This window comes from Cajanus cajan, chromosome 2, assembly GCF_000230855.2.
Source record: "Cajanus cajan strain Asha chromosome 2, NIPB_CcT2T_4, whole genome shotgun sequence".
Lineage (NCBI taxonomy): Eukaryota > Viridiplantae > Streptophyta > Magnoliopsida > Fabales > Fabaceae > Cajanus > Cajanus cajan.
The window spans coordinates 46,417,898-46,430,447 of NC_138518.1; the positions used below are offsets into that span (position 1 = coordinate 46,417,898).

At 28.8% G+C, this 12,550-nt stretch overlaps 2 protein-coding genes across 2 annotated transcripts; both read right to left on the minus strand.

Moving 5' to 3' along the window:
* Positions 1–9,056: 9,056 nt before the first annotated feature.
* LOC145954971 (uncharacterized) lies at positions 9,057–9,864 on the minus strand. The gene is made up of 2 exons (XM_083069665.1): positions 9,814–9,864; positions 9,057–9,569 (listed from the first exon to the last, which is right to left on the minus strand). Exons 1-2 carry the CDS (start codon positions 9,862–9,864, stop codon positions 9,057–9,059), a joined length of 564 nt encoding a protein of 187 aa, XP_082925791.1.
* Positions 9,865–11,095: 1,231 nt separating this feature from the next.
* On the minus strand, positions 11,096–12,323 carry CRR42 (DUF3148 family protein). Its single transcript, XM_020348842.3, has 3 exons — positions 12,165–12,323; positions 11,789–12,083; positions 11,096–11,431 (listed from the first exon to the last, which is right to left on the minus strand). The coding sequence occupies exons 2-3, from the start codon at positions 12,052–12,054 to the stop codon at positions 11,317–11,319; spliced, it is 381 nt and encodes a 126-aa protein (XP_020204431.1). The 5' UTR covers positions 12,055–12,083; positions 12,165–12,323; the 3' UTR covers positions 11,096–11,316.
* Positions 12,324–12,550: the final 227 nt, after the last annotated feature.

Consider the following 12,550-nt stretch of genomic DNA (forward strand, 5'->3'; position numbering starts at 1 on the left):
TGATGTTGTTTAGCCAATAAAATGAGAGAGGTCCACTCCACCAAGTATTCACAAAATGAAACTTCACGGATATTTTATTTTAATAAATGACGTCATTTATCTTTTTCTAAATTACATTTTTAATCTCATTATTTTTTTAATTTAAGATTTTCATTCTTTTATTTTAAAATAAAGATATTTAATTTTTTAATTTTAAAAATATAAAATTTTAATCTTTTAATTAATTTTTTAATCTTTTAATTAAATTTTAATTCTGAATACTTCGTAGAGAGGATCAAACTTCATTTCAAACTCATTTTTACTCGAATCTCTCTCTAAGAGTGTGTTTGCTTCCGCGTTCTGAACACGAATTTTCACGTTGAATGAGAAATAAATAACTATAACTTTCACGTTTTCTATAATAAATTACGTAATTTTTATATTTCTGACGCGTTTTCAAACACGCACTAAATTAGTTCTTTAGTTTGGTGAAATGGATTCATTATTTTTATTTTATCATATTAAATTTTTAATTGCAACCACTATTACCCTTCTAATTCAATCTTACCACCCAAAGTCATGAATACCCAAATCATTTTAACCTACACAAACTATCTTCCTAAGTCCATTCACATGTCATTTTATATTTTTTTGTTTAAGGATGATGTACTTGTGTACAATGAAATTTTATACTATACACATCTAATTAAAAATTATTTTGTATGATAAATTTTATAATTTTTATAATAATTATTTTAAAAATTATACTTAAAGTTTATTTAAATATACATTAAAATATTTTAAGAACTTCTCTACTGAAAATATAAAAAAAAAATCTGGTAAAGAAATTAAAAAAAATACTTTTAAATTTATTCTAATTTTTATTGCACTCATAGAGAACATAGTGGAAACACTTTTCAGAGCATTTGTTATGTTGTCGTGATACGGAGAAATAGGTGTAGGTTAAGTGAGATGAATGAGTGAATGTAAAAGGATCAGGTTTTAATTAAAAAGGATAAAAATTAATTAATTAATTTTTTTAATAAAGAAGAAAACAAAAAAAGCGTTTTCAGGGATTTGACTCTTTGGTGATGACGTGTATAATATTGTGACTGCGAACGAGAATAAAAGTGTATATTATATGTATAAATCAATATGATATGATATGAATTATGTTTAAATAGAAAATTATTGTTTTATTAAAGTTATATATAATTTTTATAAAAAAAAAATTTAATTACTTAAAATTTAAAGATTATAAAAAAATACTGTGACGTAGTAAGTGGATTTCAGAATTTAATGGATACTAGAGAGAAGAGTATATAAGACTTTCTCTGAGAACAGAGCCTCATAAGCTCATTCTCAAAGGAATTCTAGAGAGAAGTTTCAGGAAGAAGGGCTCTAGGCTAAGAAGCTTTTTTTTTAGGATTCTCTCATTTCTTGGCTGTTTTGAGCTAATTTTCAGGTGAGGGGAGCTAAAATGTAGTTTGTTTAGTTGCATGTGAGTTTAGAAACTCAATTGATGCATGAATTTTGAGAATTAATGGCTGAATTGAAGAACTTCTCATTTTTTGAGGTTTCGGGAAACATGAGGTTTTTGGTGATTTTGATGCGTCTATTAGATGCATGTTGAATCTGAGATTATTTTTGAATTGTGTGAAGCATATGTGTTGTGTTTCATGGATTGCATGTGGTTGGATTTCCTGATTTTCAGGTTTTGGATGGAATTTTCGAAGTTTTTGAAGCTTTTGTTTGAATTTGCACCGAGCGCATGTTCTTGGCGTCGGGCATGCATTCATCAAAAGTAGCCATTTTCTAGCGCCGAGCGCGATTGAAGATGGGAGTCTCTGGGTGAATCACGTCGAGCGTGAGGAGAGTCACGCCGGGTGCGATATTAGATGGTGATGTTGCATGGCATTTTCTGATATGGCACCGGGTGCAGGGTAGGTGCGCCAAGCGTGGAGACCTCTAGAGGTCTCTGTCTAGACGGCGCTGGGCACAAGATTGATGCATCGGGCGTGGAGACTCCTGTGAGTCTCTGTTTGAATGGCGCTAGGCGCGAGTTGAATGCGTCGAGAATGGAAGAGCTTAGAGCTCTCGGGTTGGATGTTAGGCCAGGCGCGAGCTGGCTGTGCCGGGCGTGAGTATGTTTAGTAATGTTGATTTCAAAGGATGCTTATGCATGTTTAAAGTTGAATATTTGACCATGTATGTATGATATATGATGTATGGTGGTATATGATTCATATGTATGCTTGGTAATGATATGTATGAATGTTTAAATATGATATGACATGAGTATATGTTCATATGAGGATGATTATTAATCATGATGGTAGATTGGCCATGTATGATGTATTGATGCATTATTGCATGTGATGTCTTATAGCATGTGTCTAGCCTAGGACTTGAGGAGAGGGAAATATTTTCGAACTGGAAGAGCTCACATAGAGTTTCTTGAGAGTGGTGCTTGGATAGACCACTGATATAAATGAGAGTGGTGCTTAGATAGGCCACTGGTTTGGGTGAGTCTCCTCTAAGTCCTTAGCTAGTGTTGGAGGGGGGTATGAGGTCGAGGGTTATTCCTTTAACCAAGTATTGGGAAAGGTGCGTGGTTCCTTGCGGATAGTAAGTGAGCAAACTCCACAAGTGACTTGGTAATGCATGTCAAGGTCGTGGTAAGCCTGTATCCAGCTGTGTTATACCTGACGGTGGAACCGGACTTCCAAGTGTGTAAGTGACATCATCCGAGTAAACTCGAGTGAGGATTTATATCCTGATTAACTGTGACCGAGTGGGCGCATTGGGTGTGAAAACGGTTGGGGTGGTTTCGATAAGATTGGAATGTCACTTATATTGCTCTACTATTAGGGAGATCTCCTAGGTGAATGTGTGATGACGCATTAGATGATTGATATGCATTGATATCTATCATGATGTTGTTATTATTGCATGAATTCTGTTATGATGAAGTGTATGTTGTTTGACTTCATGATTGTTAAGTTGCATTTTATGCATGAGTAGTATTGGACAAATTGTATGGTGTGGCTCTATGAGTATGATTGGTAACTTGATAATGGTGTAGCATAGACATTTATTTGTATGCTTACATGGTTGATTTTGAACTCTAGCTTACCCTTCTGTTTTCATGTTGATGGACTGCGATGATCATACTGTATATGAGAGCAGGTCAGGGTTAGGTTGGAGTTGGTTGTTGTGATCGCTGTAGGACATGGAGTTTTGTTCCAATGTTACAGTTACCATATTGGGTAACTGTTTGTTGTGATTGACCATCACTAGGATAGTATTATTTTGGATGACTGTATATGCATAGTTCTATATTTTATACAAAAATACCTATAACTTCATTTATATGTATATTATGTTATCCAACTTAATATTTTATTTTAGTTCACTAGTTTATTAGTGCGATTCCACTAAGTGTAGGGATCACGGCGAGTCGTTATAAATATAAATTTCACTATATTATATAAAATTATTTATTTTTATATGGTTATTTTTCTAAAAATTATAAAAATTCATACAATATTTTTAGAATTATAATTATTATTCAAATATTTTTATTTAAAAACTATTTGTATAAATATTAATTTTTAATATTTTAATTATAATATACTTTAAATTTACATATCAAAATTATTGTAATTATATATAAGATAAAATGTTGAATGTAAATTTAATTATATATATATATATATATATATATATATATATATATATATATATACACGTGTGTGTATATGTATGTATGTATATGGATACACTAGTGAAAAGAAATATTTTGTATATGTGTGTTGTTTAAAAAATAAAAAGGAGAGTGAGAGTTGAGCCAAAGAAAAGTAGTTATTGAAAGCGGAATGCTAAAAACACACTTTTTTAAACATCTTTGTTTTAATTGGTTAAATTTATTGAAAAACGTAAAAGTTGGTATATATAATTACACAAATAAATAATTATATAAATAGTTTTTAGACATATCTTATTTAATAACTCTCTCTCTCTTCATTTTATGATTTTTAATAAATTCTAACCAATAAAAGAAAATGTATTAAGGGAGTGTATTACTTCCTCTTGAATGAATTGAGGGGTAAAGATGTGCTTAAAAACAATAGAGTATAATGGTAAAAAAAAATTGTGAAGATAAAAAACATACTAAAAAAATTTGTCATTATATGTAACAGTTCTTGTAATGACAATTATTAAAATAAGGATGAAACTTAGGTACAATACTATGGATACTATTGGTGATATACTTGGTAATATGTTTTTACATTTAATGTTGGCTTTGATAATATACATTTATGCATATTATCGAAGTGGAGCTCCAATTAAAAGTTCTTAATAAATATGTTAAATTATACTTTTGATTATTTATCTTATTTTTTAGTTTCATTTTGATCTTTTACCTCTCAAAATCTTTATTTTAGTCTCTTATATTTTATATTTTGATGAATTTGGTCATTTTAAAAAATGATAATTTTTAATTTCATGACACAATTTTAAATCAATTTTTGATTGATTTAAGATGTGCAATTAATAACATTATATTTAATTATATAAAAACTAAAAAATTCAATTAGTGTTCGAATCTAAAAAAGTATAATCATAATAAAAAATTACGTAAAAAATATATCTCACGAGCAATAAAAAATAATATAAAATTAATTTTTTTTTAAAAAAAATTCAATTTCATTTTGGACTTAATGTTCGTGTGATTTTCATCATGTTTATCAAACTTTTTTATTTAAATTTTAGTTGCATTTAATGATTTTCATATAAATGAATATAATAAGTTTCAAATTTAGAATTAGTCAAAAAATAATTCAAAACCGTGTGCCAAAATTGAAAATAATCATTATTTAAAAATGGTTAAATCGATTCAAATTTAGGAGATAAAAGGCTAAAATGAACATTTTAAAAAATAAAGAACTAAAATGAATCTTAAAAGTAAAATAAAAGACTAAAAGTGTAATTTAATCTAATTGATAAATAAATCAAGTATATAGATTTTTACAAAATTTAAAATTTGAAATCTATTTGATATTTCAATATATTATTTAAAATTAATGAATACATAAAAGTATATTGGATATTAATTTGAATTTATAAAATGAAGTATCATATAATTTTAAAACTTTATAAAAATTCATAAATCTAATTTAATTTATTAGAAATTTTAATTTAACTATTTTCTTGTTGAAATTTAATATAGACCATAAATTATTAAGTATAATAATTCTATAAAAATTAATTTAAAGGTAAGTAGACCATTCTCTATATAATATATAATTATTTTGAATTCATACCTCATATGTAAAGGTATATTTCCTTTCAATAATGTATTAAATATTGAGAATGGTAAGTACAAAATAAAGAGATAAGAAATGTATATATGACCAGAGGAAAGAAAAAACTTAGTGTCACTCTATTCTTTTTAAAATAAAAAAATGTAAGAGAATAAAGGTCAAATAAAAAATAGGAATGTGTATTGTATATAGTAATTGGGAAGATATTTATATCTATCAAATTTTTAAGGAAAATAGTTTTTAAAATACTATCATTGTTAATGAAATCAAAATAAAAAATAGAGCAATGCAGGTAATTAACACAATTTAAAAGAGATTAGTTTAGGCTTTACGATGTGTTTGGTAGGAAAAAAAATTAGGATGAATAAAAATAGAGAAGAATGAAATTAGGAGGATGAAAATAAGTAAGAAAAGAATATAAATTGTAAAAGTGTTTGATTTGAATGATATAAATAATAAAAAAAAACTAAATAGTTGATTGTTAGTATTCACAATCAATTGTTCCCCTCGTGATAATTGATTATTTTTTCTTTCATAATTTACACTACGCCATTCGATTGTAGTGTAAAATTATCATGAAGTATTTACCACTCATTTCATATTGTATAATGAATAAATAAAAATGTTAGGGTCTACAATTTTTTTTTTATCTCTCTCCCCAATTATTTTTACCTTATCAAACACACATTTATGTTTCATTAATTTCTCCTTTATTTCTTCTCTCTCCTTTCTAATTTTTTTTTTCCATTCCCTGCGTACCAAACATACCTTAAGGAGCGATTACAAGAACAAATTTATCTAATAAAATGCGTATATGAAACATGAATATTCCTTTTATAATTATTATATTTTAAAATAAAAAAGTAAAAGAAAGAGAAAGAAATGATGGGTGTTGAATAAAAAATACGAGGGTGTATATTGCATAAAGTAACGGGGGTGACTTAAAGAGAGTAATAGTTGGCTTAGGAAATAATTAAAAGATAAATTTGCCTAATAAAATGTGTATAAAATATGATTATGCATTACCATGTAATGTGTCTGGCTTCACATAGTCTCGAAAAAGAAAAAGAAAAAGAAAAAAAAAAAAGATTTGTGTGGCTTCACATCATTTGTTAACCTCCAAGTGATCATATCTTCCCCTGCCAGGGGCTTGATTGATCACCATAGTCCAGATATCATGAGGAAGGAAAGCTTGTAAGTGCTCCACATTCCAAGTACCTGCACTACTAACATACTCACTTATAGTTTTAGATAATTCCGCAAGTAGAATAAAGGTGGTTGCTGAAGAAATAATATTTGTCGAGTGAGACAGCCACAAATCAAACCAGAAACGAATTGAATGACCATTCCTTAGTTTCCATCTGATATTTGCCCTCACCTTGTCCCAAACTTGACATACTCCTTGCCAAAGGTTAGACATCAACGGTCTCTTCATTATGATTGAGATTGTTGGGAATAAAATATATGCCCAAGATCCAATCTTTCTTATATACATTAATAAGATTGTACTTTATTTTCATGTTTATTGATTATGAGAAATAATTAATATGATAAAGTCCTTGATTAAAATTAAAGACTTCTTTTTTATAATAGAGATTATAATAATGAGAAAAACAAGTCTTTTTAATTTTAATCTAAATTGTTTTTGATTGTAGGATTATTGAAGATAGGACATCATTAATCCACATAGATCAATATATGTGTAATAGTCTTTATTGGATAGAGATTAATAGATCTCATTTATTAAATTACTCATACAAATAATGCATATAGGGATATGACTATTGAACAAACTCTATAAAGGAGAATTCCTAATGGTTATGTATTACCTTAAAATTTTGTCAATAGGAAATTCTTAAGAAGAAATATATAATTTCCTTAGACTTGAGATTATCATAATAATTAACAATATATTTATTATACTTTGATTTCGGACACCTAATACCTAAAGGTGTTAGTTGAATGATTATTGGGTGTAATTGAATTCTTGTAGAATTAACTGATTAATCAAGAAGGGATCCATCGACTCTTGGTAATGAGTTTGAGCTTTATAATGAAAATAAGGACCTTGGCCAAGGCAATTGAAATAATAAAGAAAAAGGAGTTTTTCTTGTATTTTTCATTATATGTTAACTGATTAGAATTTGACAATTAAACCATATTCTAAAGTTAATTTAGAGCTGTAAAATGATAGAAGGAAGTTTTATGTTAATCTTCTAAAGGTTCTTGAAAATATTATTTCATACTATCTGGAAGTTAAGGAGTGTTGCTAGACGTCAACCTTGATTAGTAAATTAATGTAGTTAATTTACTGCCGGTTTAGTTTTGAACCTACAAGGTCACACACTAATGAGTGTTCTAATCTTTGCTCAAGAAAATTTATTATTTGATAATTAAATTAAAGAATTTGATTTTACCAAATAATTATTTTTCTTATAAATAAAATATTATTTATTTATTTTTTACTAGCATCAAAATATAAATAGTATTTGTTTCTATTAAGATAGAAAAACACGTCAGTTTTTCAATTTCAAATTGAAAGATTCAATTTGAATTTTGACTAGTCAAAAGTGGTTTTGATAAGAAAAGATAAAAACTAATTTCTTTTGGATATTTGATAATTCCTATTTTTTAGAAGATAGGATATGGAAGCTGTTGCTAAGTGAATAAATATGTTCACATATTTATAAATATACAACTCCATTGTGGAGAAAGTGACACAGAGAAACCATAAGAAAATTAGTTCTTTTCTCTTTTATATCCTGTGCTGAAAAATTGTTCAGTCAAAAGGTTGACAAACAAAGATTAGTCTCGGTGTGGATACACGTGAGACTTTCATAGTTTTGAAGGAAATTTTTTAAATTTCAGACTTCAACCGGATAAACTTTATTGGCTTTCATAAATATCCTATTGATTATCATGTGTGGTTTTAGCATAAAGTAGATCTTTTTATTTCTGCTACACATATTTAGAACATGATTTCAACTTTATCATTAGAACAACTGTATTTCTTTCTTATCACTTGAACCCATAATTTGTCAGTTTCCGTAAAGAGACTCCAACATATCTTCATTATATAAGCATTGTTCACTTCCTTCATTATGATTCGGGTGAATAAGTTTCTCCATTACCTGGCTGAGCCTATGAGATAGGACCTTGGCAAGAATTTTATAGAAAACATTGCACAGACCAATAGGTCTCATTTGTTTCAAATTGGTCACCACTTCCACTTTTGCAATAAAGACAATTAGCGTGTCATTTACAGCAGCTACTCGAGAAGGCTCTTCCTCAAAATCATGGATTAGTTGATAAATAGTAGGTCCAATTAAAGACCATTGGTGTTGATAAAAAATAGCCTGAAAACCATCAGGGCCTGGGGCTTTATAGCTACCCATGTGTTTGACCGTTTGGTAGATTTTAGCATCCTCAATCGGTTTACCAATCTCAAATAATTCTGCTTCATCAAGAGTAGGGAAGGCTCTAGTCATGTGGTAGTTTTGATAATCTCCTGAGTCAGTGAATAAATCTTTGTAGTAATTTGTAACCATAACTGCCAATTCTTCTGGTTGAGAGACCCATTCGTTATTATGATTCATGAGTCTGTCCACCCTACTCTTCCTTCGTTTAGCAACAGTAGTGCCATGGAAATAATGAGTATTTTGATCATCCATCATTAGCCATTTGCAGCGGGATTTTTGATACCAAATCGCTTCCTCCCTTGATAAAATAATGTTTAGCTCTATCCAAAGCTCAACATGTAGCTTCTAAGAACCTATTAGGCCCTTGATATAATTTACAAGCAATACCTTGAAGCCGACGAAGCAAACATCTCTTAGCATGGAATACATTTCCAAATGTGTGACTATTCCAATTCAGTAAGGATTTTTTCATATGATCAACTCTATGGTTCCAATTTTGTTCAACATGCCACTCTCGTTGCATGAGACCCTGAAAGGCTTCATGGGTCATCCACGCAGCTTCAAATCGAAATGGTCTCTTTCTTCTTCTCAGATTCTCATCTAAGCCAAAACGAAGTAAAATGTGAGAGTGGTCTGATTTGAAAGGATTGAGATGAATGAGAGACACATCAGGGAAGCTAATATGCCAATCATAAGAGACCAAGGATCGATCAAGACGTTCATAAAGAAGACCTCTATGCCAAGTGAAGGGAGCACCTTGATAGCCAATATCTATAAGGTTACAATGGTTAACAAACTTCCAAAAAGCATTGTCACCCCAAATTGACGAACTAGGCGAGCCACCCTAACGCTCATAAGAATGCATAATAGCATTACAATCTCCTATCAAGTTCCATGGGCCACCTGAGTAGCAATCGTACAGAGATCCTTCCAAAGTTGAACACGTCCCTAGACGTGGGGACTAGCATAGACCATGGTATAGTACCATGAATTACTTCCATTGAGAATCTTCAAATGGATATATTGTGAAGAATGATTCAAAACTTCCAACTGCCATTGGTTTTTGTCCTATAAGCACCAAATCCCACCTGCTTGACCTTGAGCATGGACCAAGAAGGATGAGTCAAGGGAAATCCCATGGACAACATGCGTTGCATTAGAAAATAAGTTAGGTCACTCAATAAATAACCTATAACAACTTACATGGGGTACAAGTGATGATTTCTATAGAAAATAAGTAAGATTAATTTTTTTTTTTATATTAAAGTTTACTTTATTAAAAGATCATGCTTTAGATCATTTAAAAAATCTATTAGACTTTACATACTGGCTTATTTAAATAAATAATAATAATGATTATTATTATTATATTAAATTTGTTAATTAAAATCATAAATATTTATCTATTATTTTTTTTTATAAAATATGAAATTATCTTTTTAAATATCAAGCATGTTGACTCGTATAAAAAGTAAAATTTATGAATTTATTAAAAGAAAAATTTATGTCATACTCAAAAATATTATTACAAAATATAATTTTAAATAAGATATTATCATAAAATGTTACATTAGACCTTTCTAATTGTCCAAAATTCCATTGATAAATTAATTACTACTGTGATAACATTTGTGTAACAACTTAATAAGAAAAATGAACACCTAGTCTTTAAATCCTCCATTAAAGTGTTGAAAAAAAATAATTATATATATATATATATATTATAATTTTATCCTATTTAAAAGATAAAATGATATATTTAAATTATGCTCAAATTGATTATTCAATTTAATAATTGATTAAAGAACAAAAGTATCACATTACTTTTTTTTACAACAGAAAATTAATTCATTTCTAATGCAATAAACTAACAAATTTAGATGAAAAAGAAACTAGCTAGCGATTAATTTTTAAATCGTGTTAATAAAACATTCTCTAATACAATTTTCTTAACACATATTTTTTATTAATTAAAATTTATTAAAAATTATAAAGTCAAGAGCGAATTATTAAGTAAAATGAGAGACTTACTAAATTTATATTTTTTTAATAAATTTTAATTAATTAAAAAAATATTTAAAATAGCACACTGAAAAGAATGTGGCACTTAATTTTATATATCCAATTCTATCATCGCATATTTTCAAGTATCCAATGACTAAATTATCAAATGTCATCATCAAGAAACTTTAAAATAATAAAATTGGATGGATATATGTGACTAAGAAAAGTGAATCAAGCAGCAGTAAGCACCTAGTGATCTAAGAGACAGACTTGGGTTTGACTTAAACAATGAGGAGGTTGGGAAACTCAATAATTCCTATTCCCATCCCTCCAACAAAAAAACAAAACACACATTAAAATTAGGAATTCAGTATGAGAGATTAAGCTACTATATTTACCAATAAATACATAAAATAGGGCAATATGTTTTTTTCTTTAACAAAAAGAAAAACATTAATTTCATAGTCTACTCGATTAATTTACAGAATACAGTAAAAAAATATACAAAAATATTACACATCTAATTTAACATGTTGGCATTGAGTGAAGGTGTTTTAGGATGAATTTCTGAGTCATTAACTGATTATTCAGTTATGCTCAGCCTCAGCCAGATCCAAGGGCTGAAAATATTTCCCATCTATAAGATAAGTTCCAATGCTTAACCTCACTGCCCACACATCTTTTGGTTTTCTTGAAACAATCCTGCACCAAATTAATTACCCAATTGCTATTACATAAGCATTTGATTTGATGCTCACAAAATTCATATATCAGAGTCAAACAAAATGTAAACTAAATTAAGAGAGACTGAGAGGGGGAAGAAAGAGATTAAAAAAAAGAAAGAGAAAGTGAATCTATTTTAATGATTTTTCTAAAATTGTTTATGTTTAGTTGATATAAAAATCTGAGATATTATATGAAAATCAAACTCTAAAGTTATTAAAAAAAAAAATTAAACTCTACTATTAGTTGAATGAATTGAATATGCACACATATATTTGGAGAATTGAACATTGGTATTTGAAGAGATAAGTGTATATGATGAGGTAAATTAAATACCTTCCAACATCACCAGGCTTGACTAGGCCAGAATTAACCCTAAGGCAGGGCATAGTAGCTGCAGTCTTAATCATCTTTGGAGCTTCAATAAAAATTATGGGAGACCCTATTTCCAACTTTTTGGAACCTTTTTCTGGCAACTCTTTTGATTCACACCTTATAAATGCTACTGAACTATTTGTTCTCTGAACTTCATGGCTCAAGCTTCTGTCTTGGACCCTCAAAAATGGCTTTGTGATGGCACAAGAAGAAAGGGACCAAGCCATGATCACTTTTTTAGTCCTCCAATTAAACGCTGCAAAATGCATCAAAAGGGCTTTTGTAAAATTAAACTGGCGAAACCAAAATAACTTGTTTTGCTGGTTGAAAAGTTTACCTTTTCTCTTCAACTTGGAAACTAGAGTGATCTATTTCGAGAATGTTAAGTCAATTGGGTATGGTTCCACGTTTTTGTCAGAGCTCTTTATTCATTTGCGGTGCATATTTGAGGAAGGATAGATAATACAAAAGATAAAATATGTTTGGATAACTTTATTTTTGCCTTTTTTTCTATATTTTTTTATTTTGGATTTAGTTGGAAACTTGGCAAAGTAGGACCGAGTGAAACTGCTATTGAAGCTTCTACGATTAAGTTCTTAAGTATAAGTGAGGCAGTGAAATTACCAGCCATAGGTTATTTACTGGAAAAAAAATTTAAAAAAATTGGAAAAGTTATTTTAATATAAAATTTAAGATATTTGAGACCAGAAATAAAATAAAATG